Source organism: Gopherus flavomarginatus, chromosome 9, assembly GCF_025201925.1.
Source record: "Gopherus flavomarginatus isolate rGopFla2 chromosome 9, rGopFla2.mat.asm, whole genome shotgun sequence".
Taxonomy (NCBI): domain Eukaryota; kingdom Metazoa; phylum Chordata; order Testudines; family Testudinidae; genus Gopherus; species Gopherus flavomarginatus.
In genome coordinates, this window is record NC_066625.1 from 32636931 (window position 1) to 32662344 (window position 25414).

Genomic DNA, 25414 nt, shown 5'->3' on the forward strand with positions numbered 1-25414 from the left:
GCAGTTGTGTTGAGTAACACTACATTGTCATAGGTCATGATGCTGCTGAGCCATATGATGTTTCACGAGAGCTTAAATGACCAGGTGGGACACTCGGGTACTTTTTTTTCAGCGATGAGCCTTGGATTAGCCAAAAAATCATACCAGGCTCAGAATGGGAGAAAGGCGGGTCAGTCCTACGTGAGACATTTTGCTCAGAGTTCACGTAGCCCCTCTACACTTCTGGTGTTCTGTGTTCCTAGATAAGTATAAATACTATTTTGTAAGTACAGGATGTTTTGCTGAGTGCATTGGTGTGTTACTTAACATCACAGTCTGCCACTGTATAGCTAGGGTCCTAGTTCCTAGCAGATAATTATCCACATACCAAAATCACCACCCCTCAAAACCAAAGGGCTCCCCTGTTGGCTGCCTCAGCTAAGTGTCCAAGGACTCAATGGCATCTGAAACTATCGTTTTACCCCTAAGGGGGGCATATTGGCATCAGGACAAAGAATGATGCCAGCTGGCATAGGGCAAACTTGAAGTACCACTGCCTGCTCTGTGGTTCTGTATTCGGGTTAAGTGTCCAGGGCTGTCAATCGAAGACCTTTCACCAGCATAAAAATGAATTGTATGCCTTTGTCAGAAATCTCTTTTTGAGACGCTAGTGTAGCGGATTGGAATGTCTGGTGTACATTGCAACTGATCCAGACGTAGACGGGTTAGGGGATTTGAACGTCGACACAAGCATCTGTCCCCGCATCTATTCCATGGCTTAAATAACTTGCTTGTAGTACCTGTGAGTTGGCAGAGAGGAGTTGATGATGGTGACCTACCTGGTCTTTTCTGCCTAGATTCTAGGTGCTAACTTTTGTGATAACTTCTGCTCTTCCCAGCCTGGCCCCCAACAGCTCTCTACCATCGGCCGATGCCCCTCAGTCCTGGCTTGAGGTGCTGCCTATTAATATAGTCCTGGACCTCTCTCCCACATCCCCACCATTGCCCAATGCCTTCACTTACCACTCCGGGGTATTAATTTAGATGGAATAAAGGGCCCAGAGAGTCAAAGGTGCTAGCGTGACCCTGAAGCTGTCTGACGTTACCCGTGGTAAGCAAGGTTCAGAGTTTGGTATTCAGTGCCCTCAGCCTGCTTCATGCCGTGGCAAATATGCCATTAAAAATTCCTTACCCCTTTATTGGGGTCGAGAAAAGAAGGAAACGTTAAATCAGTTGAAACGTAAGGCTTTCATTTTAATCACATTCCATCTTCCCCTTTCCTTCAGCAGGAGAGTCTTTAAGGGGGAAATCCTGGTCTGACAGTCTCTTTGATGATAGTAAACATGGTAATAACTGTCCTTTTTAGAAAAAAGAGCACTTAGTCGAGATGGGCTGGAGCTGTTGTCGTTGCTGCTGTTGTGAAAAATCCAGTCACGTTTCCTAGAAGACAACATAAGACCCCTACAAAAAGGGAAAAATAAGAACGGCAAAGGGTAAAATTGCAGCTTCTGTCTCTGGTGTTGACTTTCCCTTGCGACCCCGCTGCTGGAGAAACACAAGGCTAGTGCACTCTCTGGACACTTGGTTACCTTGTCCAGTCCTGCAGAAGGGCTCAGTGACGCTCAAAAGGTTGTTTCTCATATCAAGAGATGTTGGCCCAGTAAAAGATGCTCCTCCCGCACCCTGTCTCACTGCAAGACCTGGCAAACCTGTACCAGCCCCAGGCTGTTTAGGGAATTGCTTTTGGCTGCCTCCGGTCACAGCCTACAGCAGTGCTGCAACAATGCAGTCTTGGCCAGCTGAGCCAGACTCTTATTAAACAGAAGGCAAAAGGAGAGGGACAGGACAGAGAAGAGTTAAGGTGGGGAAGGAGAAGAACACCTGGGGGGTGCGTGAGTGACACGGTCTCACTTCCCAGCGGGTGGTTGGGATTCAGCTGAAGCCAGTGAAGGTGCTGATTTGGCTTCCTCTGTCTGCGTCAGTCTGGTCAGGGTGTCTCTCAGGATTAGGATGAAGGAGAACAAACATCAGAGGGGTAGCTGTGTTAGTCTGGATCTGTAAAAGCAGCAAAGAGTCCTGTGGCACCTTATAGACTAACAGACGTATTGGAGCATGAGCTTTCGTGGATGAATACCCATTTCGTTGGATGCATGAGGACAAACAGTGTCACCATAGGTCCCAAAAGTTAGCAGGGGCAGCAGCCAGGATGGTGAAGATTGTGCCTTCTCCTGTCCTCTTCTCTTTCAGGCCCCCAGCGTCATAGTAGCCAGCTTCTCTTCAAGTCTCTGTCTGAGGGCGCCAAAGGGAGTGATGGGCAGGCAGAATAACCTGTCTTCTCCTTATTTGGTTCACCAGTTAGGCCTAATTTCCCACATGCCAATTTTGGTTCACTAATTTCTGGTCCCTGGTGTTCACCAAACATGATCTTAACACAGTCCTGAAATTATCTGAGTGGGCTGTTTTGTTTGGACTCATTCATTCTGTCTCCCTTTCGCACCTTTTCCCATTCATATTTGTTACCATAGGTTATTGTGACAGTTTATTAATTTTTATTTACAGTTCCATAGTTGGGCTCACAAGTAGGATAAACCTGTGGTCTCAATTACTACATGTTGTTCCAGCCCTCTGCCAGCAGACGCTGCTAGTAGCAGTATCAAAACCAGCAGGTACCTATCTGCTAGAGCAGCGGTTCTCAAACTTGAGCAACCCAAGGACCCCCATTTTGATTTAAAATTTGTCATGGACCCCCAAGTGCCCTACTGCGCCCCAGGCCTTGCTCCCACTCCACCCCTTCCCCCAAGGCCCCACCCTGTCCCTTCTCTTCCCCACCTCTTTCCACCCTCCTCCGAGTGTGCCCCGTTCCCGCTCCTCCCCCTCCCTCCCAGTGCCACCTGCGCACTGCTGAACGGCTGTTCCCCAGCATTTAGGAGGCACTAGGTGGGAGGGAGAGGAGTTGATCAGCACAGCCCGCGAACCCCCTGGAGTATTCTTGCGGACCCCCATTTGAGAAATGTTGGGCTAGGTAACAGACTGAAGTCTGTTTAAGCACATTTTCTTTTTGACTTAATCCACATTTGAGCCCAGGTCTCTAGGTAATGCTGTGTAGTAAACCCTGTGGTACTCACACAGAACAATGCATTGGATGGTCAGTGTGAGGCGGCAGGGATTCAGAATAACTAAATATAAGCCTTTTTAGGTTAGTACTTAAAGTGCGGGACCTGCTGGTATCTGCAAAAGGAGAGCTTGAATCCTGATGCACCACAGCTTTTGGGGGCACGAATGTCAGGACTGGAGGCCTCCTCTCAGTGCAGATCTCTGGGATGGCTCACTGAATGGTGCCAAAATTCAAAAAAAAAATATTGCAAAGCCTCAAGCACAGTCATTGGTTCAGCACAGGTCTTGGAAACATTTGCAAATGCTACTGAAACAAAAATACCCTTCACCCAACTACCTGCAGTTCCCTTTCCAAGGCAGCGTCAGTCAATGAATACAGAAGAAAGGAAAGTGAATTAAGAGTCAGATGATTTTGTTAAGGAAACACTGATAGGTAATTTATACCCACCATTTATGGTTTTTTCTTAACATTTAGAAAAACCAAGCACTGGACTATCTTCATCAATCCCTTTAAATCCCCAGGAAAGGGTTCTTTGGATGTGTGCATTCCCATGTAGCAGTGGCGCTGAACCTTTCCAGAGCCACTGTACCTCCTTTAGGAGTCTGATTTGTCTCGGGTACCCCAAGTTTCACCTCACTTGAACTAGTTGCTTACAAAATTAGACATAAAAATCACAAAAGTGTCACAGCATGCTGTTACTGAAAAAGTGCAGACTTTCTCATTTTTTCCATATAATTATAAAATAAATAAATTGGAGTATAAATATTGTACTTACATTTCAATGTATAGTATATAGAGCAGTACAAACAAGTCATAGTGTGAATGAAATTTTACTTTGTACTGACTTTGCTAGTGCTTTTTATGTAGCCTGTTGTAAAACTAGACAAATATCTAGATGAGCTGATGTACTTCCTGGAAGACCTCTATATACGCCCAGGGTACACGTATCCCTGGATGAGAACCATTGCCCTATGGTATTTCCAACCCAAGCATTTCACTGTTGTGCTGCTGAATGGCAAATAGAAAGTAAAATGCGCTATTAACAGACTGATCTAACTTCACTGTCGAACCTGAGGGAAATTTGAAAAGCAACCAGCCACATCTCCAATGAGAACCACATCTGTGTTTACAATTCTTTCCATGTTAATGTAAAGCATTGCTGGTTCTGCTAGGAAGGGAACTCCTTTCAGCATCATTTTTGCTCGGTGGCATCCCCGATTAAAACAAAAGGCACACATATATCAGAGGAATCCTTTCAGCTCAATCGGTGGCCATTTGGTAGGTAAAAAGGAGAGAAAATGAGAAGTTGCTGGTTCTACAAATTGTCAGTGTGTGTTCCTAGCTCAATGGAAAGAGCTGTTCAGACTTCCCTGGGTATAATGTCACTGTAGATGTGTTTTTTAAATGACTTGTAGCATTCTAAATCTGAGTAAAGGAGTTTCTGACAATATTGTAACCACCAGGCCCCATCTAGTGGGCACAGCAGACCTGATTTTCATTATTCTGTGTTTCGGAAAGTGTAGTCTGCAGAGGCCGTGCTGTCTCCAAGCTTCATTCCCAGCAGTACTGAAATACCTGCTTTAGAGCTCGCACAAAGAAAGGGCTCAGGCGTATGCCTCCTGGAATTGCTTTCCTTTCATGCACAAAGACTCCATCAGATCAGCTGCTTGCTGAACCCTATATTGTTTCTGTGCAAAATTCAGCTGTTATTTTATGCAGATAAGAAGGCAGGTTTTTATAATTTTATCTTGCAGCTAGTGAAGTCAAAATTAACTTGGAAGTAAAAATACCCCAAATAAAATGTAGGGATAATATTTCAAAAGTAGGCACTTAAATTATGTAGACAAAACCATAGAAAATCATTCAGTGTTGGCATCTGGCTATGTATTTTGAGGATGTATTTAACTAATATATTTGTTCATTAGCCCATTCGTTTATAAGCCGACCCCCTCCCCACGATGGTTAGGTAAAAATAGCAGAAACTGCATGACCCTTTCATAAGCTGACCCTTTATTTCAGGGGCTGGCAAAACTTTGGCTCCTGGCCCATCAGGATAAGCCATTGGTGGGTCGGGACGTTTTGTTTACTTGTAGCATCTGCAGGCATGGAGCCCCTCAGCTCCCAGTGTCCACGGTTTGCCGTTCCCAGCCAAGTGCAGCTCCCATTGGCTGTGAGCTGAGGGGCACCATGCCTGCAGACGCTGCAAGTAAACAAAATGTCCCGACCCGCCAGCGGCTTACCCTGAAGGGCCGGGAGCCAAAGTTTTCCAACCCTTGCTATATTTTAAAAGCTGGCATCACAAGAAACACTCAGAAGTGTTGCTAAAATTATTTTAATGTCATCTAACGAAAAACTTGTTATAATAATAACTGAACAAATATGTATTCGCCTTCAAAATTAGTCAATATTTAAAATCAGTAAATGGATATTTAAAACAAGTAACTTAGAACAATATGAGACTTTAAAAAGTCTAAAAATCCTTCGAAGTCTGAATCAGTCTCTGATTCACCAAATAGTTCATTAAACTCCAGCTTCAGTCACAGCTGCACCTGCATTGTCATCATAGATGTTGGCAGTGTCGCCTTCAGACTCAGATTCCTTCTCATCAGCAGCCTCTGTTGTGTCATCATCAAATATGGCATCATCTTCTGACTCATCGAGTGCATTGCTGATACAGGATTTCCTAAATGATTTTTCTACCATTTCCGAGGGAATGGACACCTTGATCCACTGGGCAACCAGATTGATTTTGGGCTTAATAAGATTCCTGCCTTTTGTCAACTTCGCCATGCCTGAGCACGTCCGTTCAGACCACATTTTTGCGTAGCCTGTCTTTAAAGGGTTTGTTCAGGCAGACATCAAGCAGTTGTAGAACTGAAGTTAAGCCTCTAGGTATTACAGCCGAAGTTTTCATATTTTTGGCCACATTTTTCACCTCATCCGTCTTGTGTGCCCTGAACATGTCCCAAACGAGCATAGCAGGTTTCTTGAAAAGTGTTCCTGGTCTCTTATTCCACGCTTTTTCCAGCCATTCAGTAGTCCCACTTTCATCCATCTATCCCTTTTCGTGTGCACGTACGATGACACCAGCAGGAAATGTCATAGTTTTAGGCAAGGTTTTTCTTTTAAAAATAACAACAGGAGGGAGCTTTGATCCATTTGCCAAACATCATAAAATCGCCCTAAAATGGATTTTTTCATGGCCAGTGATTTTAATTAAAACTCTTTTTTTTTCATCAACACCAGTTACCATTCCATTGCTCAGGAAGTCGAATGTCATTGGTGTTTCATCCACATTTCCTATCTGTGACAGTTCAAATGCGTATTCCTTTCAATATTTTATAATAAACCTTTGGAAAGATTTGATTTTGTTCTTCCAGTTCTCTAGGCAGCTTTTGCGCTATCTTTGTTCGCCGACAAAGACAGAAACCATGACAGTTCATGAAGCGAGTACTCCAACCCACTGATGCAACAAACATTGATGGCTTTACTGACTTATATTTGTCGTCTTTCGACATTTGCAGAGCATGCAGACGAATTCCAGTTCTAGTGACAATGTACCCATTTTGTTGACATTCAACAACCCAATCATTGAGATCTTTCTCTAGCTCAGGAAATGAAGCGCACCTCACTGGACATTTTTTCTTGCTTCTTGGCTTGTCTTTTAGTGTGTTTTATTTTTTCACCATTCTCTTACTTGCTTCTCATTGATACAGAATTCACGCAGCAGCGCAATTATTGTTTGCTTCTGCGTATTCAACAACTTTAAGTTTGAACGCTGCATGATAAGCAGACCTTTTTCTTTCGATTTCACCGTTCATTTTAAATACGTGTATGAAAATAGATTATTATTATTATTGTAGTTATAGATTTTGTAGGACTTTATATAGGAATGTCACCTGCTTTATCACTGTCAAATTATTATTATTCTTTGTTTATTTCAAAGCAGCCCTGTAGATTGGCATGTCTGGAGGGATAACAGGCTATTTCAATTTTATTAGAGATTCCATCGATGCTGCACGTTATATTTTCATATTGGCTCCAGACTTATGAGGTCCATTTCGAGCCAGTCTAGTCCACTAAACAAAGCCTTTACAACTTTAAAAGGCTGCAGTATTGACATCACTAAATGGGTCGGTAAACTTTGGCTCCCGGCCTGTCAGGGTAAGCTGCTGGCGGGACGTTTTGTTTACTTGGAGCGTCTGCAGGCATGGAGCACCATGGCTCCCTGTGGCAGCAGTTTGCTGTTCCCAGCTAATGGGAACTGCAGGAAGGGGCACAGCCACAGGGAGCTGAGGAGCTCCATGCCTGCAGACGCTCCAGGTAGACAAAACGACAATGGATTAGATGTTCAATTCAATGAGTCCATAGAGTTTAAAATAATCACATTTTGGTGTAGACCCATTTATAAGCCGACCCCCCACTCTTTGATGCGTCTTTTTTTTTACCAAAAATATTCGGCTTATGAACGAGTATATACAGTACTTGCTTTTTGTGCCTGCTGTTGAAAATGTGGCTCTTAGTTTATAGAGGTTTTGATGCATAAACTATTGTGTGTGTACATTCACATGCATGACATTTTTTTGTTTGTTTTTACCATGGAGTGAAGGTCACAGGCACTCAGCCCTGTCCTGTGTTCCTTGCCCCTTTCCAAAACTCAAGTGCTGGCAAACCAGGAAATGCAGCCAGAGAACACTTCCAACCAACCACAGCCATAACCTTAACTCTGCCCCTGTCATCTTGCCCTAAAAACTCCTCACCACTCCCTCAGTGTCTGCCAAACAGCAACAAGTCCCAGCGAGGTCACTGGTGCCATCCAGAGCTGAGGTGGGGGAGGGGGTGAATGGGAGTGCTGCCGGGAGCTGTGCTAGGCACAGATACAATGGCAGGTTTGCTGAGGCAGGGTCAGGTGCTGTTACACTCCCAGTGTCTATAGCCATCTCCACAGGGACAGTGTTGTGGCTGTGTTGGGTGGGAAGGGTCCCTCTCACTCAGCATTTGAACTTTGAGAATGACTCTCTCTTGCAGTGGAAGGAGGTGAGGCACACAGGGCAGGACTGAGCACCAGTCATTTTCACTCCATGTCAATGTAGCTTTCTTGTGTGTGACTTCTTGTTGTTTTGAAAAATGGCAGTGGTGTGGGGGCCATGATTCAGGGACAGGTGTGGATGTGTTCGTGGGTACTCCTCCCAGCTCCTCATCTCCCAGCTAAAGTCAACACCAGAGCATAAGGGGAAACCCAATCTGCCTGCCACTTGCTAAGGTCCCGTATAGGGGAAGCGGGTTTCCCCTCAGAATTCCAGCCTCACCATGAGCAGCAAGAGTGATGGAACAGAGGGGACCCTATAATCTTTTCCCCACATTGGAACCTATGGAGGCTCACACCATGTTCCGGGAGCATTACCCATCATCAGCTCCCCCCAGTCTTTGTGCTTTTTTCCATGTGACACGCACCAAGCCTGCTTGTTCTCAGCTCCCCATGTTCCAAGCACTGTGAAACTCGTTGCCAGAGGATGTTGTGAAGGCCAAGACTATAACAGGCTTCAAAAAAGAACTAGATAAAGTCTTAGAGGATAGGTCCATCAATGGCTATTAGCCAGGATGGGCAGGGATGGTGTCCCTAGCCTCTGTTTGCCAGAAGCTGGAAGTGGGCGACGGGATGAATCACTTAATAATTACCTGTTCTGTTCATTCCCTCTGGGGCACCTGGCACTGGCCACTGTCGGAAGACAGGATATTGGGCTAGATGGACTTTTGGTCTGACCCAGTATGCCCGTTCTTATGTTCTTATGATACACCAATTGCACAGGAAATTCCTGTGCGTAACTATAGGCCAGGATCATTTCCAATTCCAAGTGCTTCCCTTTTGCCTTTCCTTGGACCCCAGATTGTTCTCAAAGGTCCTGGTAATAGTGGTGGCTTACCTCTGAGAGGAAGTGATCCTAATCTTCCTGTGCCTTGATGACTTGCTACTCATGGGCTGATCCTACCAAGCATTGCTATCTTCCACCCATATGGCACTCGCTCTGTTATAGAGGTTGGGTCTGCAGTCGAATTGTAAAAAAATCTATATAAACGTCTGTACAAATGGTTAAGTTTATAGGGGCACATTTGGGCTCATTGACAGTCAGAGCATGACTTCCCTTAGACAGATTTGTAACTTCCAGTCTAGTACGGGGAATTCAGGGAAGCCCTGGGACCACAATAAGAAACTGTCTACAGCTCCTGGGACACATGGCAGTTTACAACTTTTTTGACCAATCACGCAAGGCTATGCCTCCGCTGCTTCCAGGGCTCAGAACAATCTAGTCTTCTGTCAGAGGCACCTTGAACAGACAGGTGACGGAGGGAGAAACTCCCTAGACTCAGAGTAGATGGACAACTCAGGAAACCAGTCTCTACATCTATCTGTTGGAGCTCAGGGCTGTCAGGAATGCTTGCCTTCATTTCCAGTCCCTCGCCAGGGGAGATCAATCAGGGTCATGACATACAACGTATCCTCTATGTTTTAGATCAGTAAACAGGGAGAAGCAAGATCCCCCTCCATGTGTGCCGAACCCATGAAACTAGGGAACTCGTTTGTAGTTCATCAGACCCAAATTTCTGCAGTCTGCTTCCAGATATTCAAAACACCACAGCCAATGTCCTCAGCAGCACTTCTCTCAGGACTACAAATAGAAGCTAGATGCTCGAGCTCTCCACAGCATATTCCAAAGATGAGGACTGGCAGAGGTAGGTCTGTTGGCCATCTCCAGAAACAGGAAATGTCCTCTTTTTTGCAGAAGGGTCTATTCTATGCATTTAACCTAATACCGTTGATACCAAGGGTGATGAACAAAATCAGACAGGAGACAGACAACATTGTCCTGTTCTCTGCTCCCATTTATCTGCGAAGACGGTGTTTTTAGTAGTCATCACATTGGCTCAGAGGGTCGGGAGATTGGAACCCTGATGGCAGATCCCCTTCTTGATGGTATTCTTCAAGGGCAAAGTGTCTTTACATCCACACCCTAAATTTGTGCCTAAGGTTCTGTGGCAGTTCCACCTTGACCAATCTGTTCATCTACCTGTGTTCTTTCCAAAGCTGTACAGCTCTCCGTAGGAGTCCTGTTTCCATACCCTGCATGTGAGAAGGGTGTTGGCTTTTTATTATGTAGATCGTACCAAGTCATTTAGAAAGTCATCGAGGCTCTTCATCTTCTTTGCATATAGATCCAAGGGGTCCATGATCTCTGCTCAGGCTGTCAAGATGAATATCTGGATGTATTATCACATGTTATGATAAAAGGCATTCATCCTCCCAAAGGATGATAGCACGTTCGTCAGATTACAAGTAACACTCACAGCATTATGTAAGAATGTGCTGCTATCTCAGATATGTAGGGTGCTACGTGAGCCTCAGTACATATGTTTTTAAAACATTACACTTTAATCCATGCTGCGTGATCCAATGTGGCACTTGGTTCTGCTGAACTGTCTTCAGTTCTAGTCTCAGTTCCGAAGCTCCCTCCTCCCTCGGGGGATACTGCTTGGAAGTCACCTGAAGTGGAGCACCCAAGAGACACATGAAGAAGAAAAAGAGGTTACTCCCTTTGTGCAGTAATTATGGCTCTTGGAGATGTGTGTCCCTTTGGGTGCTTCACTACCTGCCCTCCTTCCCCTTTGCATCAGACTGTCCTCTGTGGATGTTTGGCTGGAGAAGGAACCTGAGGGTGGTTTGCCCACACGCTCTTATGTAGCTTTGATGTACGGCACAGGGAGCATGTGTGGTCTGAACCAACACTGCTAACTGAACATCTCTGCTCGAGAGGTGCATGCATGCCTGAAGTGGAGCATCCATAAGGACACGCATCTTGAAGCACTGCAGTTACTGCACAAAGTGAGTAATCTCTTCTTCTCAGCTTCCCTGTATGCCCATTATATGCACCGAGCCCGCCTGTTCTCAGCTTCCCCATGCCTTTCTCAGGGAAATTCCTGATGGGGAGGGGAAGAGATTGGGCTCCCCTTCTCCTGCCCCACCCCTGCTGCTCAGCAGGCTCAGAACTACAGTCTACAAATATGTAGCACCAAACACTGCACTTGCCTTCACAACCCCTACGTCCCCCTCCTGATGCCTCCTCATCCCAAGCAGGGTGCGATTGTGAATATGGCATCCCCATAGATCTTAGAAGGCAAAGGAGTAGATCAGGTCCCTGGAGATGCCAGATATAGTACAGATGAGTAAACTGAAGCACAGAGAGAAAGATCAAGCAGCTCGAGCCAAGAGATGCAGAGCAAGGAGAAGAAGGGTAAACAGGATGACCCAAGTAATTATAGGCCTGTGAGTCTGACATCAGTCCCAGGCAAGATAGTGGAGCAAGTGATACAGGACTCAACTGATAACGAATCAAAAGAGGTTAATATAATTAATGCCAGTCAGCATGGATTGATGAAATATAGATGCTGTCAAACTAACTTGATTTTTTTTTTAATGGGATTGCAAGTTTGGCTGATAAAAATAATAGTATTGATGTAATATACTTAGACTTCTGTAAAACATTTGAGTTGGTACCGCATGACATTTTGATTAAACATCTAGAAAGTTATAAAATTATCATGGCACATGTTACATGGATTAAAAACTGACTAACTGATCTCAAAATGTAACTGTTAAAGGGGAATCCTGATTGAACTAGTGTGTTTCAAATGGGATCCTGCAGGGACTGGTTCTTGGCCCTACTCTATTTAACATTTTTATCAATGACCTGGAAGAAAAAAACATCATTGGTAAAATTTGCCAATGACACAAAGATTGAGGGAGTGGTAAATAATTAAGAGGACAGGTCACTGGTACAAACTGATCTGGATCACTTGGAAATCTGGGCACAAGAAAACAAATGTGTTTTAATACATCTAAATGTGAATGTACACATCAAGGAACAAAGAATGTTGGCCAACCTTATGGGACGGGGGACTCTGTCCTGGGAAGCAGTGACTCTGAAAAAGATTTGTTGTGGGTCCAGGAATAGATAATCAGTTGAACTTGCCCCCCAGTGCAACACTGTGGCCAAAAGGACTAATATACAATCCCTGGATCCATAAACATGGGAATCTCAAGTAGGAGTAGAGAGGTTATTGTACCTTTGTATTTGGCACTTGCGTGACTGCTGCTGGAATTCTGTGTCCAGTTCTGGTGTCTACAAGTCAAGAAGGATGTTAATAAACTGGAGAGGGTTCAGGGAAGATCCACAAGAATGATTAAAGGATTAGAAAACATGCCTTATAGTGATAGACTCGAGCATCTCAGTCTGTTTATCTTAACAAAGAGAAGAGTAAGGGGTACGTTGATTACAATGTGTAAGTACATACACAAGGAACAAATATTTAATAATAATGATCCAGTTGCTGGAAATGGAAGCTAGACAAATTCAGGTTGAAAATAAGGTGTAATTTTTTAATGGCTAGAGTAATTAACCATTGGAACAACTTACCAGAGGTGGAGAGGGATAGAATCTCCATCACTGGCAATTTTTAAATCACTCTTGGATGTTTTTCTTAAAGATCTGCTCTAGGAATGATTTTGGGTCAGTTCTCTGGCCTGTGTTATGCAGGAGGTCGGATTAGATCGTCACAATGTTCCCTTCTGGCCTTGGAATCTGTGAATCTCTGAAATCTGCACTCGAGTCCTGGGCAGAAGCTGAGTCTCCTGAACCCTAGTCCATTCCAGTAACCAGAGCCCCCTTGTCCTTCCTTATGCAGCCCCTCCTCGCACACTACATTGGTGTACCATCATGTGACCATTTCACTTGGCAGATGCATTGCCAGAGGCAGAGTGGCCCAGTGAATGAGATTTAGTCTGGTGTATTATACACAGGGGTCCTGTTGGCCTTGTGCAACCTCAGTCAGTTTAGCTGCAAACGAACACCAAGAGCTGTGAGGTGCAGAAGAATATTAACAGCTGTCAGCAGAAGAGGAGACTTGAATTCATTGTCTTTGGGTGCCACAGAATAATTTGTGAGCCATTCACGTTATTTCAATGGCAGAGCTGGTATTTGCTCATATCTGTGATGAGTCTGCTCCTAACTGGGACTAGCCTAAGCACGCACTGGCTGGCACAGTGCCATCTGCCAGCCTGAGCCTGCACAGGCCACCATCAGGCCAATCACCACTTGCTCCACAGAACCAAACAGACCAGTTAATAATCTTGTCTGGTTGTGTTTGGAGCCAGGGCTGGGTGGTGTACACTGACTACAGGAGAGCTCAGGAAGAGCAGCATCTCTTGGATTCTCCCCTCTGATCTCAATGTGGGCATGAAAGGTTATGAGAACCTGGCATTTTTTAAAAGCAGGTTCTTGGCTGAATGAGCTGAGATTTGCACTGCATGCTCTCGTGCTGCTCATGGTGTGGCATGGCCGCACGTATGCTGCTTCAGCCATAACTGTGGAGTCGCTCCCTGGGAACGTGCTTGAGTGTAAGTGTCCTAAACGGCTATTGCTGTTAGCCGTGCAGTGCTGCCTCTTGCAGCTGAGCTCCTTTGGGAAGGAACCATCCCATTGTGAATGTCAGAGAAGCAGCTCACAAGTTGTGAGATTTCCGTAAGCCAGTAACAGCTGTGGTATCCCCATGCTAGTGCTTTATGCATTCTCTCTCTCTCATAGGATGTCATTTTAATAACCTGCATTAGTTACCCCAAGCATTGCACTTCACTGTTAGGGTTATTGTAGATGTAGAGGAAGGACCTCTGTTCTTCCTGTGAACTACCAGTGTGAACATAGCGTAGACCATCAGGACATATACGTCCCATTGTGCCACCTGCAAGATCGGGCATGGTATTTGGTGTGTTAATGTTCTGCATGTGGTCACTGTCCTCACTGGCTGGGCCTTGTTCTATGACCTTACAAATTAGGCTTGTTTGGCATTCGGTCTTGCCAAGCCCTACAGTGGGTGTGTCTGTATTGAAATGGCCCTTCCCGACAGAGCTGCAGAGTGCAGGCTGGGACTGTCTTGGAGAAGGAGCCAGGGACCTGCAGCTCGAGGGGAGCTCAAGGGGCTCTCTTGTGCTGGCAACTTCCCCCCCCCCCCCCCACACACACACACTCTGCTTATCTCGCACATCGGTACAGACTCCACAGTCAGTGGGGACCTATTTTCCTAGGTTGCTTGTTAGTGATGATTGCAGTATGTGTGAAGGGAGTTGTGGGGGAGGACTTAGTGTGGGGTGGAATGAACTCCCAGGTATTCAAGAGAAGGTGCAGCAGAGGCAAGGATGGTGCAGGCACTGGGCTGGAGTAGGTGGCTTACCAGACCTTTTCTATCTCTAATTTCTGGGATTTGCTTCCTCGCCTCCATTGTGAAGGGCGCCTGTGTGACATAAACGCCTGACCCTAGTGACGTCGGTTAGGTTTTATACTCTCAGGTACAGCGTGGCAAAGAAATCTCCTATTTCTTCCCTTGATCTATGCCTAGCACTTGTGACTTTAGAAGCTAATTAATTGGTGGAGGTGGATGCCATCTGCAAGTGGGCAGTTAAAGCAGATATGTGAGCCAGTGTGCACTGGCAGATAAAGCTCATGTTATATTGGCAGGCCAGACAGCCTCACAGAGCGTCGTGCACTGCAACTCATGGCTTACTGTCTCTGATAGGAGAGGGGAGCGGCAAACTAAAGAAATGATTTGATTTTCCTGGGTAAGTTATAAAATAAAGGCAAGATCCTGACTTCCCTATAAAACAACTTCATAAGCATCTCAGTGCATCCTGGAGAATCAAACGATTTGTCAGCTTCAAAATTCCTGGCTGCCAGCACTGGAAAGGTTTTTTCTTTCTTACTGGCATGCCCATGGGTTCGAATGGAATTCGGTGTTTTAAAATACACTTATCAGCCACTCTCTGTGATCCACTCGCAAACTGGCACAGTGAGTATTTGAGTTATAATCCGATTTCTTCAGATGTGTGAAGTATTTTGCCTTAGGCCTCAGAGGTCATGCATTGGAAGGTAGAGCCTTGGTTTCTGAAACCGCGCACGCTGCTGTCATCATTAAATTAACTCCTGTATCCTCTGCTTTCGTGTGCTCAGCACTGCTTTCCTTACGTTTTGAAATAATCATCTGAATGATAAGTCCCGAACCTCTCCTGTGGATAGCCCTGCCATTCTTTCCATTATCCATCACTTGTTTCCTATAATTTTTTTTCCTATTCAACAAACTGTTTTATTGTCTATCTTGTAACTCTTCTATTTTATCCAATATGCTCTGATGTGATACTTTATTAAATGCTCTTTGGAAACTATATGTACAACATGTAGCTGATTTTCCTTTGTTGGTCATTATAGTCATTTCTCCAAGGAATGCACCAGTTTAAGCAAGAACTATTTTCTGCTAAATACAGTCAAATGATGGTTTTCAAGGATTTCCATCTGTACATCTCAGCTGTTTGTTTATGATATGGTCAGAGAGAGAGACACATACTGATCGTTGTTTGAAACAAGCCTATCTTGCTGTCTGCCCCTAATATGGTAGATGACATATACTTTAGACGACATAAGTTTTCTCCACTTTTTCCATTTTCCTGCAGGAAGAAGAAGGTGAGGATGCAGACATCTCTTCTGGTCCTTCAGTCATTAGCCACAAGCTGCCTTCCGCCCAGGCCTTGCATCACTTCACTCCTCGTTACTCCGAGATGGGTTGTGCTGGGATGCAGCTGCGAGATGCTCATGAAGAAAACCCGGAGAGCATTCTCGATGAACATGTACAGCGAGTAATGAAAACTCCAGGTTGTCAATCCCCTGGACCTGGCCGCCATTCACCTAAGCCCCGGTCACCAGAAAGTGGTCAGGCTGGAAAGATGCAAGGGACAATACCTCCAGGGCATGGCAAGCATGCAACAAAATCAGGAATGAAACTGGATGCAGCTAACTTATATCACCATAAACATATCTACCACCATATTCATCACCACAGCGTGATGAAACCGAAGGAGCAGATTGAGGCTGAAGCCTCTCAGAGAGTGCAGAACAGCTTTGCTTGGAATGTAGATTCACATAACTATGCAACAAAATCCCGGAACTACACTGAAAGCATGGGCCTGGCTCCCAACCCTGCGGATTCCTTGGGCTACAGGTGAGTGCAGGACCAGTGGGAGTACTATAGCCATTGCTTTGTAGCAAGGTCATTTGGGAACAGACCGCATCATGCAAATAAATGTGCAAAATGGGCTTGGGTCCCCACTTGTAGCAGAAGTGTGGAATTCAGGAGTCATTCTGGGCTGTTCTCCGAGCATGGCAGTCCAGTGCCGCTCTTCTCCTCGGCAGTCTGTCCTTTTCCTTCAGCAGTAGATCGCTCCACAGTCATGCATGCCATCCCTTATCAGTTCTAGGCTATGTTGCTGCAAAGGCTCCCTTAAAAGTTGCCCTGGAACTGCAGCAGCTATAGAGCCGAGGGCTGTTTTGCTCCTTTACTAGTGGTGATATTAATGTTGCACCCAGGCACGCTCACTGTGCCACGTACCCAGGCACGTGCTCGCTGTACTTTACGTGCCTAAAAGTTGGCTGCTTCTCACATGCTGCATTCACAGCCCCTAAACTAACAGCTTTGTTTCAGGGCCTTGTTAATGGAGAGTGTCAACGCAAGTGCGTAAGAGCCCTTCATAATTCAGGATCAAAGGGACTTGCCGGAACTTCCTTTCCCTGTCTCGTGAAAGTAACCAAGATTAGCTGGATTGACCTAGCCCTCCATCCCAGCGTTCAGTCTGATAGGGTCAGGGCCGCCTCTTCTCAGTGATGGAGCCGTTTCTTGGGACCATCTGCCTGAGGACGATCACTAGAGGATCTAAAATTCCTTCCTGTTCCATCTTCACTTCCCATGTTCCCACCTCTCTTTCTGCTCAGGTGCAGGGGAGAAGGCAGTGATGAGAGTTAGTTGTGTTCCATTGGGCCAGTTTGTTAGTTACATTATTGCATTATTCTTGTAGGCATCATGCAGATATCGTTCTGACCCGGCTGATGGGTGCTCAGTAAATCACCTATACTTATAAATGTCTCATTGTGGAACTAATTGAGAGGGCTCACTGCAAGAACCCTAGAATGAATGTTGATCAGTTGGAGCCAGGCATGGCAAATCTATCCAGCTGCAAGCCCCAGGTAGTAGAAGTTTTGATGGGCAAACTGGCTGAATGGGGCTGGAAAGTCACTGACTCATCCCTAGGATGGGAGATGTGGGGCACAGAATAGAGGGAGCAGAGAGGCTGAAGCTGCTACATTTTCCCCAGGAGGAAGGGGAGGAGAGCAGTGGTGCTTCCCCTTTAAGAGTAGGGTAGTAGGGACCAGAAAGCAGAGGGATCCAGGGCGGAAGCACCTGGGAGGGATGTGGTATGTGCAGAGGAGCCCACAAAGTAGAAGTGAGAGGAAGATTATAATTGATGTTTTTGTTTGTGTTTTTTTTTGCCGGGGGGTGGGGGGCGTTGATGATGGGCCTGCATGAGCTACTTCTGCAGGGCTCTGGAAGAGGGTTGATCGAATACTCCTCCAGGGCAAGTTGGTATATAGTCCTTGTGGGGAGCAGGTGTCGAAGAATCTAAAAGCCCTGCATTGGGGCAGTTCACATTGCAGCCTGGCAGCATCCTGTGGGCGCAGGCTCTCAGGGATTGCTGCATTTCCTGGAATCTAGCCCTGATGTAAACTAAACAGTGAGCTCTTTTGGTTGCAGAGAGGCTTCACAGTGTACTCAAGACATAAGCTAAGAGCCTACAGGGAGACCAGGAAGGAATTACTCAGTCATTTGCCCTATTCTAAAGCATCAGCTGATGGCCATGGCAAGAGGAGAACATTGGACTTGGCAGGCCTGGGGTATCGGACCCTCAATGAGCTTACAGTCTGATCTTGTGTGGCAGGAAGAAGAGACGCAGACTTGGAGCAATCTCCGATCTGGAATGGCAAATCCTTTTCTGGGTGGTAAATTTCAGCTCCAGAGCTGGCCAGATGGTCTAAGACTGGGCTGTGTTGCCATGCTGAAGCTAAGAGTTTGGCATTAAGCCCACTCTTTCATTCTCTCACCAGGATCTAGGGCTGTCAAACGATTTTAATCATGATTAATCGCGCTGTTAAATAATAATAGAATACCATTTATTTAAATATTTTGGACGTTTTCTCAGTTTTCAAATATATTGATTTAAATTACCACACATAGACTCATAGACTCTAGGACTGGAAGGGACCTCGAGAGGTCATCGAGTCCAGTCCCCTGCCCTCATGACAGGACCAAATATTGTCTAGACCATCCCTAATAGACATTATCTAACCTACTCTTAAATACCTCCAGAGATGGAGATTCCACAACTTCCCTAGGCAATCTATTCCAGTGTTTAACTACCCTGACAGTTAGGAACTTTTTCCTAATGTCCAACCTAAATCTCCCTTGCTGCAGTTTAAGCCTATTGCTTCTTGTTCTATCATTGGAGGCTAAGGTGAACAAGTTTTCTCCCTCCTCCTGATGACACCCTTTTAGATACCTGAAAACTGCTATCATGTCCCCTCTGTCTTCTCTTTTCCAAACTAAACAAACCCAATTCCTTCAGCCTTCCTTCATGAACAGTGTTCATTTTATATTATTATTTTTATTACAAATATTTTCACAGTAAAAAACAAAAGAAATAGTATTTTTCAATTCACCTAATAAAAATAATGTAATGCAATCACTTTATCATGAAAGTAGAACTTACAAATGTAGAATTATGTAAAAAAAAAACTGCATTCAAAAATAAAAATAAAACAATGTAAAACTTTAGAGCCTACAAGTCCACTCAGTCCAATTCTTCTGTGCCTTGGATTTGAAGGCTAAACCGAAGTTACAGAAGAGCCTACAAGTCCACTCAGTCCTGCTTCTTGTTCAGCCAGGGGTGCTGTAGCTATCTTTAGAAATCTCACATTGGTCCCTTCTTTGTGTTTTGTCAAATCTGCAGTGAAAGTGTTCTTAAAACTAACAGCATGTGCTGGGTCATCATCCAAGACTGCTATAACAAGAAATATATGGCAGAATGCAGGTAAAACACAGCAGGAGACCTACGGTTCTCCTCCAAAAAGTTCAGTCAAAAATGTAATTAACACTTTTTTAATGAGTATGAAGGGGCATATGAATGTTTAGCATATCTGTCATGTAAATACCTTGTAATGCCGGCTACAAATGTGCCATGTGAACACCTGTTCTCACTTTCAGGTGGCCGTAAATAAGAAGCAGGCAGCATCATGTCCCATAAATATAAACATACTTGTTTCTCTTAGCGATTGTCTGAACAAGAAGTAGGACTGAGTGGACTTGTGGGCTCTGAAGTTTTACATGGTTTGGTTTTTTGAGCACAGTTATGTAACCAAAAAAAATCTAAATTTGTAAGATGCGCTTTCACAATAGAGATTGCACTGTGGTACCTGTATGAGGTGAATTGAAAAATATTATTTCTTTATCATTTTTACAGTGCAAATATTTGTAATAAAAAATAATAATGAGTGAGCACTCTGCACTTTGTATTCTGTGTTGTAATTGAAATCAGTACAGTATATTTGAAAATGTAGAAAAACATCCAAAATATTTAATAAATTTCAATTGGTATTCTATTGTTTAACAATGCAATTAACTGTGATTAATTTAATTAATCATGTGAGTTAACTATGACTAATCAACAGCAGTAATTGTGTAACATTACTGTGACCCCTTCGGCAGTGGAGAAGTCCCCGGGTTCCGGACAGCTGCCATGCCCAGTCTTCCTTATGTGACAGGATAATCGTCACAGTGTAACACGGGTGAGAGACCTGGCATCCTTGCGATTTAAACAGGCATACACACTGCCTTAGCCCTTCCTAGTTTCATGGCATTTAAGACCAGAAGGGACCATTAGATTATCTAGACTGATGATCCAGGCCAGCCAATTTCAGCCAATTTCACCAAGTTACCCACCCCTGCTTTGAGCCAATAACTTGGGTAGACTAAAGCATTTCAGTCCTTGGGAGACTAAACTGTTGTGTTGCACAGGCAGATGACGGGCGAGACCAAGATGCCACCAATGCCCCAGGCTCCTGCAGTGGTAGTGAATTGGTAAGGTGGGATATATCCGGGTGATCCAGGCCCCAGGCAGCTTTCAGCTCAAAGCACAGCCTAGTCTTTGATTTAAACTACTGAAAACTGGTGGGTTGGATCGCAGTGCAGCTGTAATTCCATGTGTCACTGGAATATCTCCAAGCTGTGTTGCTGAGCTTCTGTAAACCAGTTCAGATTGTGGGGCTGTCATTCAGGGGCATTGAGCTGCCATCTGAGTGTAGCTAGAAAGCAGAAGCATCCCAGGTCCGCCACTTCTCTGCTATGTGTGGGTTCAGATGAATAACTAACGTCTCAAGCCTTCTTCTTGCAGTGGGAAAGCGAGTCTGCTCTCAAAAAGAAATGTCAAGAAGACTGATTCAGGGAAAAGTGATGGTGCCAACTATGAGATGCCTGGATCTCCTGAGGACGTGGAGAGGAACCAGAAAATCCTTCAGTGGATCATCGAAGGAGAGAAGGAGATCAGCAGGCATAAGAAAACAAGCCATGGGTAAGAGCTGGCCGTGTGTGGTGCCTGCATGCCATTGTACAGCAGCATTCCTGGGGGCAGCGGGGAGATGTGTGAGAGCACAGTTGTGAGGGCTCAGCTCTTTGGGAGCCCCTCATCTTGCTCAAGTGCCCCACGTGGAGATGGCCGGAGTCTGTGTTGAGGTTCCACAAGTTCATGACAGGTATGTGGAGTTTGGTTTTACAGACAGGGTGTTTTGACTTCTAATAAAATTATCAAATGCACATTCTCATGTGCATAGCTATGTCGAAGCGCCCCCAGCCTTAGCTGAGCCTGGTTACAGGGATTCTCAAGAACCACTCCTCAAGCATGGAGGTCTGGAAGCAGGTGCCCTGGCAGTGCCAGTGGGTGGCTGTGTTCAGTTCCATGCCTTCCAGAGTCCCAAGACCTCTGGCTTACCAGGATGCACTAGCTCTGGAATATATTCAGCCCTTTAATGTGTGGGCGGAAAATAGACTTTCCCAGAAGGCCTTTTCTGACTCAGCAGATCTGCTCCCTGTCTGGCCTGGATTCGGAATCGTGGCTGCTTGGCTTGCTGGCAGCACAGCCTTGACTTCTCCGGCCAGCCCCGAGAGCCAGCAGTTACAGGAGCTGGACATTAGTCCAACTGCACATCATCAACAGAATTATTAACTAAATGCTGACTGCACATGTGACCAACTTAAGCTGCACCCTGCAGTGCAGGATTGGATGTTCTGGCCGTCTCCTGTACCTGGAGAAATTCCAGCACTTGGCTTTACCGTGCTGGTCTCCTTTTTGCTCAGTGATAGTCTTTTGTTTTCCTCTCTCCCCCTGCAATGGTGGCCACAATTATCTGACTGCATAGCATAATGAGACTCTGAGTGCCAGGGCCATGGAAAGTTTGAGTTACTGATTATAAGTCACCCTGTGCCACCGCTTCTGCTTGAGAAGGACCCTCACTGTACTGCAATGCTGACTGCACATGGATATGCCAAAAAATAGTGACAGACACAAGGCAGGGAAGGTTATATCTTTTATTGGACCAATTTCTGCCAGTGAAGGAGACAAACTTTCGAGCTACAGAGAGCTCTGTGTAAGCTCAAAAGCTCGTCTCTCACCAACAGAAGTTGGTCCAATAAAAGCTATTACCTCACCCGCCATGTCTCTCTAATATCCTGGGACCGACACAGCTACAACAACATTGCAAAATATAGTGAGCAAATGGGATTCATAGCCTCGAAATGGAGCCATCACTTACCAGTGCATGCTCTGTGAAAGTCTATTAGGGGAATTTTGCAAGAGAGTATTCTTCTTCGAATAGTGTCCCTGTGGGTGCTCCACTTCAAGGGCACATGTGCCCCAATCGCCTGCCATCGGAGTTTTTCGTTAGTGGTGTCCGTTCATCCCACACACTCGTTGCTGATATCCTCGTGCCCTCTCCTCCCGCCCCAGGCTATCTCAAGCTGCACCAGCAAACGGTCCCCAGTTCCTTCTGACAAACCTCAACCTGAGACAGAGCTGAGCATGTGTTCATTGTGCGTGCCTCGGCCACTTGCTGATTGGTTCTGAGTTTGTTTTAGTTTAGCTGCTTAGTTTGCTAGTTAGTTACTAGTTATTTGATAGAGTGTTTTATTTCCTCCAGGGAAATCCTCCATACAAGGGGCATGCCCCTTCTCCAAGGTTTAAACATTGCCTCTCACATAGAGAGGCTATCCCAGTCAACGATGGACACTCTACGTGCATTCGCTGCCTAGGAGAATCTCACATCTTGCAGAAGTGTAACTTCTGTTTAGCCTTCAAATCCAGGGCATGGAAGAACCGGGAAATCAAGTCCCATGTAAAACTAAGCCTCTGTCTATGGCAGCACCGCCTGTGAAGTACTCAAAACCCTTGAAACTAGGGAGACGGGACAACAAATGTGAAAAATCAGGATAGGGTGTGGGGTAATTGGAGCCTATATAAGAAAAAGACCCAAAAATCCTGACTGTCCCTATAAAATTGGGACATCTGGTCACCCTACTTGGAACCATCCTGCAGGGACAAGCATACTGGACCGTCACTACTGCAATGCCACTCGGTGCCACAAATCTCGGTGACTGCTGAATGAGAGTCTCTGTTTGTTACAGGTAACGAGCATCTCTCGGTACCTAGAACCTCTTGGTCTCCAGGCCCTTATACGTCCTAGTACCATCACTTCCCCTTTCACTCAATGCTCCCCCATTAGAGGAAGAAGAGACCAATGATGGAAACCTACCTTCAGTATTATTGATATGTCTCCAGGGTTCTCCTGGGTACCCGTATAAGAACCTCCTTTCCCTGAGTTGTCTGGTTTCTCCAGAAAATTCCAGAATATGGTAGAGGATTTCCCATCTGTTGGTCTGAAGTTGTTCACAGAGAATACCAACGAATCGCTGTATACCCTGAAAGACTCCAGGGCCACATTACATTTGTATGTACACTGCTGCAAACAAAAGAAAATCCAGTGGATGGCAAACAGCTTTTCATACCACTATTGAGGAGTTCTCGCTGTTTGCTCACCCTACAACTGTAAGGTTCATGAAACGTCTGGGAAATCTTTCTCCACAAGTGAAAGTCCCCACCCCAGTTTGGGACCTTAATTTTGTTCTTAATAATGTCATGAAACCCCCTTTTGAGCTGCTGGTGGCCTGCTCTTTACTGCATTTGTCTATCAAGACTGTCTTTTTAGTGGTTATTACAGCAGCCCGCAGAGTCGGAGAGATTGAGCCTTAATGGCAGACCCTCCTTTAACAGTATTCTACAAAGACAGGGTTTCCTTGTGGCCGCACCCCAGGTTTCTTCCTAAAATGTCTTCTGAGTTTCATCTCAATCAGATCATTTACCTACTGGTTTTCTTTCCAAAACCCCAGAATTCCAATCTGGAGACTGCTTTCCATACCTTAGATGTCAGGAGCATATTAGCCATCAGTCTGGATAAGACTAAATCATTTAGTAAATCTCTAGACTGTTTGTTTCATTTGCAGATAAATCTAAAGGTTGTGCTCTTTCTGCCCAAAGACTATCAAAATGGATTTCTGGGTATATTCTGGTGTGGCAGCTCACCCTGCGAGGTCTCAGTCTAGATGTAGGTTTTACTTCAGAATGTCCCAGAATCTGAAATCTGAAGAGCTGCTCCGTGGTGGTCCAGGCACTAAGCCTGAGTCCATGCCTCTAGGTCTGATGCAGCAGTTGGCAATGCAGTTCTGTGCTGGACTCAATTCTGAAGCTGCCTCCATCTTATGGGGATGCTGCTCGGGAGTCACCTGAATTGAAGCAACCATAGGGGCTCCACTGCCCACCCTCCTTCCCCTCTGCTTCGGAGTTTCCTTCGGAGGCTCAGCAGTGGAGAAGGAGCTGAGGGCAGTTCGCCCACGCAGTGAGGGGCGTGAGGATATCTCCAGCATGTGCATGGGCCAAATGGACCCTGCTAATAACAACCTCCAGTTGAGAGCTCGTGGGGCACCCATAGGGACACATCTCGAACACCTTACTGCACAGGGGGAGTGACCATTCTTTTACTAACTCCTGTTAGTTTTATTTACGCTTATTGGACGTCTCCTATGACTCATAAAATAGGTCCCAACCACGTGTGACCCCAGGGCTCAGTTTGTAGGAAGCTGGTTGCTCTCACCAGTGGCCTTGCAAAATTCCATCTCAGACGGTTCCTCAGTACCCCCTAAATCCTCCCTAGTGCTGCAGCTGGGTGTATGGTATTTTCTGTTCCCTTCTAGCTGGGTGACAGTGCAGAGAGTGGCCCGGGGTGGCTGGGCAATCGCTGTGTCTGGTCAATGAAGCACTGAGAGGCTCTGTGTGCGTCAGGGGACATGGCTGCATGGGTCAAATATTGTTGTGTTTGTGTGTGAAGCTCCTCAGGTGCCAAGAAGCAGCTGGCGCATGAGATGCCCAGACCTCTCTCCATCGAGCGCCCCGTCGCTGTGCACCCCTGGGTCAGTGCTCAGCTCAGGAACATCGTCCAACCTTCTCACCCGTTCATTCAAGATCCTACCATGCCGCCCAACCCAGCCCCCAACCCTCTGACACAGCTGGAAGAAGCACGCAGGCGACTGGAGGAAGAGGAGAAGAGGGCTGGCAAACTGCCCCCCAAACAGAGGTGAGTTGGTTTAGTCTGGTCAGAGGGAGAGGGGAGGGAAGGCTGTTCTGAAGCAGAACCTAGAGGCGAGGAGGGAAGGACAGAGTGACCCACTCAGCTGGTCCTGCTGCAGTTATCAGCAGGGCTGACGAGAGAGGGGGAAGCCGTTACAAATTACTGGGGCCCGGCGGTCCAGACGAGGGCCCAGGGCCCAGCTTCCTGGGCCCTGTTTAGCCAGTTCACCCTTGCTGGGGGGCCCGAAAAAAATTTTCACTGGGGCCAGAGCCCACTCTCAGCGGCCCTGGTTATCAGGATCTACCAGACAAAGGCGAGTGACAGGTGGTTAGAAAAGAGCATGTTTTGGAAGCCGTAGGATGCTGCATGCTCTGTAACACCTCATCCATTCAACAGCAGGGAGCATCCCAGGGGCCTGGGAGCAAAAGCCAAAAACTGCCTTGAGAATGGGGAGCAGGGCCTTTAGATGGCGGGGCCGGAAGGAATCCCTTTGCTGTAGGAACGAGGCAAAGTCCCGTTTCAGTTCCTGGAAAAGAACTGTGTGAGCAGTTCCTAGAGCGCTGCCTGGAGCGAGGGCTCTATGGGGTTGCTCTCTCTCACTGCCCCAGCAGTGTGCTTGTGGCTTCTGGCAGGGAAGAGCTCACTTGTTTTCATCAGGTGTATGGTGCTT

At 45.9% G+C, this 25414-nt stretch overlaps 1 protein-coding gene across 3 annotated transcripts in view; it reads left to right on the forward strand.

The window, feature by feature from the left end:
- AXIN1 (axin 1) overlaps window positions 1-25414 on the forward strand; it is a 166123-nt gene that overhangs the window by 120492 nt on the left and 20217 nt on the right. For all 3 annotated transcript variants that reach the window (XM_050968156.1, XM_050968158.1, XM_050968157.1), the window contains 3 exons: window positions 15645-16189; window positions 20466-20642; window positions 24505-24750. In XM_050968156.1, coding sequence (XP_050824113.1) covers window positions 15645-16189; window positions 20466-20642; window positions 24505-24750 — 968 coding nt within the window. The remainder of the gene's footprint in view (window positions 1-15644; window positions 16190-20465; window positions 20643-24504; window positions 24751-25414) is intronic.